A 10000-nucleotide genomic window follows, 5' to 3' on the forward strand; every position below is an offset into this window, starting at 1 on the left:
CAGATAGATAACGAGCAGACAGGTTAACCTTGCCACACCTGACAGATAGATAAGGAACAGACAGCGTAAACCTCCACACCTGACAAGTAGATAAGGAACAGACAGGTAAACCTCCACACCTGACAGATAGATAAGGAACAGACAGGTTAACCTCCACACCTGACAGATAGATACAGGACCAGCGCAGCGATTAACTTACGGCGACTGTTAAGTTGCTAGCAGTCCTTGTTGTTTACTTCCTTGCCAGCGTACTTGGCTGAGGCCTTACTGCGGAATCTTGACGAAGGACACTTCTCCTTTCCAAAGCGCGTCATGTTGCAGGGCGTCTCACACACGCAGTATCATTATCCCTCTCCACCAGGAAGTCTATAAGGGAACACAACAAGGTGGACAGTGTCCTTTATATGTAGTGCACTACAGCACGTTGCGGGGCGTGAGAAACAGACAATCCACTCAGCAAAATTGGTTGAATCACAACATTTGATTCCCATCATTTTCAACCACGTTTCCACATGAATCAACACGTAAAACTGATTGGATTTTGCAAATGAACCAAACGTAAATCAAAACTAAATGTTGAACTGACGTCTGTACCCAGTTGGGAGGGAGGAGGGCGGAATGGAGAGAGAGAGAGAGGAGAGAGAGAGAAGAGAGAGAGAGAGAGAGAGAGAGAGAGAGAGAGAGAGGAGAGAGAGAGAGAGAGAGAGAGAGAGGGACTACATGACCAAAAGTATGTGGACACGTGCTCGTTGAACATCTTATTCCTAAATCATGGGCATTAACATGGAGTTGGTCCCCCCGTTGCTGCTACTATAACAATCTCCACTCTTCTGGGAAGGCTTTCCACTAGATGTTGGAACATCGCTGCGGGGACTTGCTTCCATTCAGCCACTAAGAGCATTAGTGAGGTCGGGCACTGATGTTGGGCAATTAGGACTGGCTCGCAGTCGGGGTTCGATGGGGTTGAAGTCAGGGCTCTGTGGAGGCCAGTCAAGTACTTCCACACTGATCTAGACGAACCATTTCTGTATGGACCTGGCTTCGTGAACGGACAGAGATAGGAGGTTTTGCTTACCCAAGGCAGGATCGGCACACTCCTTGTACTGCTCTGGGGTACAGTATGGGGCATCTCCTGAGGAAAACATGACAGAGAGACAGAACACAACGTCCTGGATGAGGAAGAGGATGAAGAGGGGACATCTCTGTCATTACAACTCCTTGTTCTCTCTTGATTGATTTCATCTGTCTTATTTTTTAAAAACCGTATTATTTAACCAGTTAAGAACAAATTCTTATTTACAATGAAGGCCTACACCGGCCAAACTCAGACGATGCTGGGCCAATTGTACATCGCCCTATGGTAGTCCCAATCACAGCCGGATGTGAAACAGCCTGGATTCAAACCAGGGACTGCAGTGACACCTCTTGCACTGAGATGCAGTGCCTTAGACCCCTGCGCCACTCGGAAGCACTATCTGCCTGGAGTTGGAGTACTGGAGTACTCCATCCTGACATGTTGATCTAATCTGCTCATTTAATGACTGATTTCATTAACATTGGTGTCCTTTCATGTTCTCTAGATTGGACAATCTCTTCTATTAGTGAGAACAGAGTTAAAGAAAACACAGCAGCCTGATGCCCGAGATGCAGTGAATTAGCTCCCTCCTGTCCTATAATTATTGTTATTCACATCCCTGCCAAACTGTTGACATTTAGTAAATATAGTTATTCACATCCCTGCTAAACTGTTGACATTTAGTAAATATAGTTAATTCACATCCCTGACATACTGTTGACCATTTAGCTTAATTATATTTAGTTAAATATAGTTATTCACATCCCTGACAAACTGTTGACATTTAGTAAATATAGTTATTCACATCCCTCCTAAACTGTTGACATTGTAGTAAATAGTAGTATTTCACACTCCCTGCCTAAACTGTTTTGACATTTAGTAAAATATATTATATTCACATATCCCTGCACATACTGTTGAACCATCTTAGTAATATATTAGAAATATACGTTATTCACATCCCTGCCCTTAAAAAACATGTTGACATTTCCAGTAAATTAAGTTATTCCACATCCCCTGCCAATTACTGTTGACATTTAGTAAATATAGTATTATTATTCACATCCCTGCTAAACTGTTGACATTTAGTAAATATAGTTATTCACATCCCTGCCAAACTGTGACATTTAGTAAATATAGTTATTCACATCCCTGACATACTGTTGACATTTAGTAATAAGTTAGTAAATATAGTTATTCACATCCCTACAAACTGTTGACATTTAGAATATAGTTATTCACATCCCCTGACAAACTTTGACATTTAGTAAATATTAGTTTTCACATCCCTGACTACTGTTGACATTGTTAAATTATAGTTAGTAAATATCAGTTTATTCACATCCCTGACAAACCTGTTTCGATCATTTAGTAAATATAGTTATTCACATCCCTGCACCAAACTGTTGACATTTAGTAAATATAGTTATTCACATCCCTGACATACTGTTGACATTTAGTAAATATAGTTAGTAAATATAGTTATTCACATCCCTGCCAACTTTGACATTTAGTAAATATAGTTATTCACATCCCTGGACACCACTGTTGACATTTAGTAAATATATTATTCAACATCCCTGACCACACTGTTGACATTTAGTAAATATAGTATTCACATCCCTGACACACTGTTGACATTAGTAAATTATTTATTATTTCACATCCCTGACACACTGTTTGACATTTAGTAAAATAATTATTCACATCCCTGACATACTGTTGACATTTAGTAAATATAATTATTCACATCCCTGACACACTGTGACATTAGTAAATATAATTTATTCACATCCCTGACACACTGTTGACATTTAGTAAATATATTATCACATCCCTGACAAACTGTTGATATTTAGTAAATATAATTATTCACATCCCTGACACACTGTTGACATTTATAAATATAATTATTCACATCCCGCCAACATTACTGTTGATATTTAGTAAATATAAATTATTCACATCCCTGACACACTGTGATATTTAGTAAATATAATTATTCACATCCCTGGAGCATACTGTGATATTTAGTAAATATAATTTCATTCACCATCCCTGCGACACACTGATGAATTTAGTAAATATAATTATTCACATCCCTGACACACTGATGACATTTAGTAAATATAATTATTCACATCCCTGCCAAACTGTTGACATTTAGTAAATATAGTTAGTAAATATAATTATTCACATCCCTGACACACTGTTGACATTTAGTAAATATAATTATTCACATCCCTGACACACCGTTCCAGTGAAATGCCACCGGCAGGTCTGGAGTGATGAGGATTAATGAATGAGATCATGACAGAAGCTACGCACCCCCTATTCCCCAGAGAGTGCATTTCTTCTGACCAGAGCCCTAGTCAAAACCTCTGAACTATATAGGGAATAGAGTGCCAGTTGGGACACGGTGGAAGGAGGGCGCGTCACTGTGCAGATTACTGATTGATACTCTGGGGACACGTGTTTTTCACAGCACACAGAATAACTACTGAGATACACTGCTACTGCTATTTCTAACACGTACCAATTACAGCTGTTGGTCATGGAAACAGTTTAGAATAAAGGCTAGATTCCACATTTAGATTTCACTGACTAGGCTGACAACAATGGGTTTTATAGGACTGAATCATAGTTAAAGGTAGATTTGACATTTAGATCTAAATCCCAAAATAAGTAGAACAGATATTATATTGTTTATCTGGCCTTGACACTGATTAGAGTGACAAACATCGGCAGAGCAATTGTTCTGACAAATCCAGCTCAACCAATGTAGTCCACTACTACCCATTTTATAATTGGGTGGTTCAAGCGCTGAATGCTGATTGGCTGAAAGCCGTGGTATATCAGACCATATACCACGGGTATGACAAAACACTTATTTTGTCTGTTCTAATTACATTTGTAACCTTGGGGGGTTGTGGTATATAGCCAAGTAAACTGCGGCTAAGGGCTGTATCCAGGCACTCTGCGTTGCGTTGTGCATATGAACTGCCCTTAGCCGTGGTATATTACCATACCCCCTCGGGCATTATTGCTTTAATAGATCACAGATAATAAATATAACAAAGATAATAAAGATAAGAAATATAAGAAATAGAACAAAGATAATAAATAGAACAAAGATAATAAAGATAATAAATAGAACCAAGATAATAAAGGTAATAAATATAAGCTTTTCTTTTGTGTCTTTCTGTATCTTTCTCACATTCAACCCAGTCACCCCTTTCTCTAAGATACACAATATATCACATTAGACAAACAGAGATAAAAACTCCACTACAGCAATGTCAACTAAATCTACTGAACCATAGCAGTGTGACTACACATGTTTTTAACAGTTTTGTTTGTGACTCTCAGTCACGGTTCTCTATAGTGTCTGTGACAGAGAGGATGACTGAGTCACGGTTCCCTATAGTGTCTGTGACAGAGAGGATGACTGAGTCACGGTTCCTACCAGTACTGTCCAACAGAGGATGACTGAGTCACGCTCCTAACAGTGTCAGTAACAGAGAGGATGACTGAGTCACGGTTCCCTACAGTGTCAGTAACAGAGAGGATGACCTGAGTCACGGTCCCTACAGTGTCGTAAAACAGAGAGGATGACTGAGTCCACACGTTCCCTACACAGTTGTCAGTAACAGAGAGGAGACTGAGTCACGGTTCCCTACAGTGTCAGTAACAGAGAGGATGACTGAGTCACGTTCCCTACAGTGTCAGTAACAGAGAGGATGACTAGTCACGGTTCCTACAGTGCTTGAACAAAAGAGCGATACTAAATCTGCTCCGACCAGTTCATTACAGACACGAGGTGACTGAGTCACGGTTCCCTACAGTGTCAGTAACAGAGAGGATGACTGAGTCACGGTTCCCTACAGCGTCTGTGACAGAGAGGATGACCGAGTCACGGTTCCCTATAGCGTCTGTGACAGAGAGGTTGACTCAGCACTTGGCATGGGGAAATGTTCCTACATTCTATCTTTTTCTAGGGGCCTTTGCCTCAAGGGCAGAAATCAATTTAAGTTTAGGCAAGAAATTTGATTGGTTAAGTTTATAGTTGGTGTTTGGGGTAGGATTCGAACCAGCAACCTTGTGTAGGGCAACCCGCCCCCCATGTTGAGCGTTTTTGGAAAACTCCACTGAGCCAGTTGTAATTCTACAGGTATTGTGTGTGTAAATGAGAGAGAAGCTTTGACTATGTACAGACACAGAGTGAGCATAGCCTTGCTATTGAGAAAGGTCGTCGTAGGCAGAGAAGTGAAGACAGGCTGTGCGCACACTGCCCACAAAAATGAGGTGGAAACTGAGCTGCACTTCCTAACCTCCTGCCAAATGTATGACCGTATTACAGACACATATTTCCCTCAGATTACACAGACCCACAAAGAATTAGAAAACAAACCTAATTTTGATAAACTTCCTTATCTATTGGGTGAAATACCAAAGTGTGCCATCACAGCAGCAAGATTTGTGACAAGAAAAGGGCAACCAGTGAAGAACAAACACCATTGTAAATACAGCCCATATTTATGTTTATTTATTTTCCCTTTTGTACTTTAACTATTTGCACATCATTACAACACTGTATATAGACATAAGAAATGTCTTTATTATTTTATTTCACTTTTGTTTCTTATCTATTTCACTTGCTTTGGCAATGTAAAACATATGTTTCCCGTGCCAATAAAACCCCTTACATTGAAGTTGAAATTGAGAGAGAGAGGCTCCTACCAGGCATGTGTACCACAAGAAATGAGAGAGTGATAGATATATGGCGAGGTATGACCAGTGGCCAGTTAACTTACGGCGATGCTATTGCTCAGTCTTGTTGTACTCTCTGTGGCCAGCGGTGACTTGTTATGGATGAGGCCTTACTCGCGGAATCTTGAACGAAGCGGACATGCTCCTTCCAGAAGCGCGTCCATGTTGCAAGGGCTGAGTGCTATCACACACGCAATAGTCATTATCCGTCCTCTCCACCATGGAAGTCTATAAGGGAAGCACAACAGAGGGGGACAGGTGGTCCTTTATATGTAGGCACTACAGCTACGTGTTGCGGGGCCGTGTGAGAAACAGACAATCCACTCATGCAAAAATTGGTTGAATCATACATTGATTCCACGAATCCTTTTCAACCACGTTTCCAATGAATCAGACAGGTATAAACTGAATTGGAAATTTGGCAAATGAACAAACGTAAAGTCAAAAACGTGAAATGTTGAAGGCTGAGCGTCGACTTGGTAACCGACCAGTGGGAGGGAGGGAGGGCGGAAGTGGAGAGAGAGAGGAGAGAGAGAGAGAGAGAGAGAGAGAGAGAGAGAGAGGAGAGAGAGAGAGAGAGAGAGAGAGAGAGAGAGGAGAGAGAGAGGGAACTGAAACATGAACAAAAGTATGTGGACACGTGCTCGTGTGAAAATCTTATTCCTAGAATCATGGGCATTAACATGGAGTTTGGTCCTCGCCCGTGCTGCTACTATACGGAGAACAATCTCCACTCTTCTGGAAGGGCTTTTCAACTAGATGTGGAGAGATCGCTGCGAGGGACTTGCTTCCATTCAGCACTAAGAGCATTAGTGAGGTCGGGCACTGAGTGGGCAATTAGACTGGCTCGCAGTCGGGGTTTCGATGGGGTTGAAGTCAGGGCTCTGTGGAGGCCAGTCAAGTACTCCCAAACGATCTAGACGAACCATTCTGTATGGGCACCTGGCTTCGTGAACGACAGAGATAGGAGGTTTTGCTTAACCAAGGCAGGATCGGCACACTTCCCTTGTACTTGGCTCTGGGTACAGTATGGGGCATCTCCTGAGGGAAAACCATGAACCAGAGAGACAGAACAACAAGTCCTGGAGAGGAGAGGAGAAGAGGGGACATCTTCGTGTCCATTACAACTCCTTGTTCTCTCTGTGATTGAATTTCATCTGTCTATTTTTTAAAAAACCGTATCTATTTAACCAGTTAAGAACAAATTCTTATTACATGAAGGCTTACAACCAAGGCCAAACTCAGACGATGCTGGCAATTGTACATCGCCCCTAAATGGTGTCCAATCACAGCCGATGTGAAAAGCCTGGATCAAACGCAGGGACTGCAGTGACACCGTCTGTGCAGGCTGAGATTGCAGTGCCCTTAGACCCCTGCGCCATCGGAACACTATCTGCTGGAGTTGGAGTACTGGAGGTACTCCAGTCCTAATGTTGATCTATCTGTTCATTTAAATGAACTGATGTTCATTAACATTGGTGTCCTTCATGTCTCTAGATTGGACAATCTCTTCTATAGTGAGAACAAGTTAAGAAAACACAGTAGGCAGCCCTGGACTGCCCGAGATGCAGTGAAAAGTAGGCTCCTCCGTCCTATAATTATTTGTTTTCACATCCCTGCCAAAACTGTTGACATTTAGTAGAATATAGTTAATTCCACTCCATGCTAAACCTGTTTGACATTTAGTAAATATAGTTTAGTTCACATCCCTGCTAATACTGTTGACATTTAGTAATATGAGTTATTCACATCCCTACATAACTGGTTGACATGTTAGTAAATATAGTTTAGTAAATATGTAGTTATTCAGCATCCTGACAAACTGTTGAACATTTAGTAAATATAGTTATTGGCACATCCCTGCAAACTGTTGCATTTAAGTAAATAGTAGTTATGCTCACATGCCCTGCTAAACTGTTTGACGGATTTAGTAAATTGAGGTAGTTGTTAGGTGTCACAGGTCCCTGACATACTGTTGAGCATTTAGTAAATATTAGTTTAGTAAATATAGTTATTCACATCCCTGCTAAACTGTTGACATTTAGTAAAAGTATAGGTTATTCACATCCCTGACATACTGTTCTGACATTTAGTAAATATAGTTAGTAATAATAGTTATTCACATCCCTGACGAATGGGTTGACATTTAGTAAATATAGTTATGCTCCACATCCCTGCCAAACTGTTGACATTTGTAAATATAGTTTATTGTGCACATCCCTGACATACGTTGACATTTAGTAAAATATATGTTATTCACGATACCTGCTAAACTGTTTGACATTTAGTAAATATAGTTATTCACATCCTGACAAACTGTTGACATTGTAGTAAATATAGGTTTATTTCACATCCTGACATACTTGTTGACATTTAAGTAAATAGTAGTTAGTAAATATAGTTATTCACATCCCTGACAAACTGTTGACATTTAGTAATATAGTTTTCACTCCCTGCCAAACTGTTGACATTGTAGTAAATATTTATTCACACCCTACAATACGTTACATTTAGAAATAATTAGTAAATATAGTTATTCACATCCCTTGCCAAACTTTACATTTAGAAATATAGTTATTTCACATCCTGACACATCTGTTGACATTTAGTAAATAGTTAATTCACATCCCTGACACACTGTTGACAATTTAGTAAATATAGTTATTCACGATCCCTGACACACTGTTGACATTAGTAAATATAGTTATTCAATCCTGACAACACTGTTGACATTTAGTAAATATAATTTTCCACATTCCCTGACATACTGTTGACATTTAGTAAATATAATATTCACATCCTGGACACCAGCTGTTGACATTAGTAATATAATTATTCACATCCCTGACACAACTGTTGACATTTATAAATATAATTATTCACATCCTGCAAACCTGATTGATATTTAGTAAATATTAATTATTCCACATCCCTGACACACTGTGACATTTAAAAATATAATATTCACATCCCCGACAACTGTTTGATATTTATAAAATAATTATTCACATCCCGACACACTGATGATATTTAGTAAATATAATTATTCACATCCCTGACATACTGTTGATATTTAGTAAATTAATTATTCACATCCCTGACACACTGATGACATTTAGTAAATATAATTATTCACATCCCTGACACACTGATGACAATTTAGTAAATATAATTATTCACATCCCTGCCAAACTGTTGCATTTAGTAAATATAGTTAGTAAATATAATTATTCACATCCCTGACACACTGTTGACATTTAGTAAATATAATTATTCACATCCTGACACACCGTCTTCCCAGTGAAATGCCACCGCAGTCTGAGTGCATGAGGATTAATGAATGGATCATGACAGAAGCTACGCACCCCCTATTCCCCAGAGAGTGCATTTCTCCTGAAGAGCCCTAGTCAAAACCTCTGACTATATAGGGAATAGAGTGCCAGTTGGGACACGGTGGAAGGAGGGCGGTCACTGTGCAGATTACTGATTGATACTATGGGACACGTGTTTTTCACAGCACACAAGATAACTACTGAGATACACTGCTACTGCTATTTCTAACACGTACCAATTACAGCTGTTGGTCATGGAAACAGTTTAGAATAAAGGCTAGATTCCACATTTAGATTTCACTGACTAGGCTGACAACAATGGGTTTTATAGGACTGAATCATAAGTTAAAGGTAGATTTGACATTTAGATCTAAATCCAAAAATAAGTAGAACAGATATTATAATTGTTTATCTGGCCTTGACACTGATTAGAGTGACAAACATCGGCAAGCAATTGTTCTGACAAATCCAGCTCAACCAATGTATCCACTAACTACCCATTTTATAATTGGGTGGTAAGCGCTGAATGCTGATTGGCTGAAAGCCGTGGTATATCAGACCATTATACCACGGGTATGACAAAACACTATTTTGTCTGTTCTAATTACATTTGTAACCTGTGGGGGTTGTGGTATATAGCAAGTAAACTGCGGCTAAGGGCTGTATCCAGGCACTCTGCGTTGCGTTGTGCATATGAACTGCCCTTAGCCGTGGTATATTACCATACCCCCGTCGGGCATTATTGCTTTAAAGATCACAGATAAAAATATAACAAAGATAATAAAGATAAGAAATATAAGAAATAGAACAAAGATAATAAATA

General features: G+C 39.6%; 1 protein-coding gene across 1 annotated transcript in view; it reads right to left on the reverse strand.

The window, feature by feature from the left end:
• The window catches only part of LOC111970541 (acid-sensing ion channel 1B), a 116941-nt gene that overhangs the window by 16751 nt on the left and 90190 nt on the right, over positions 1 to 10000 (reverse strand). Inside the window, 3 exon segments of the mRNA XM_023997361.1 lie at positions 206 to 343; positions 346 to 366; positions 1076 to 1135. Coding sequence (XP_023853129.1) covers positions 206 to 343; positions 346 to 366; positions 1076 to 1135 — 219 coding nt within the window.

Source organism: Salvelinus sp. IW2-2015, linkage group LG11 (genome assembly GCF_002910315.2).
Source record: "Salvelinus sp. IW2-2015 linkage group LG11, ASM291031v2, whole genome shotgun sequence".
Classification (NCBI taxonomy): Eukaryota; Metazoa; Chordata; class Actinopteri; order Salmoniformes; family Salmonidae; genus Salvelinus; species Salvelinus sp. IW2-2015.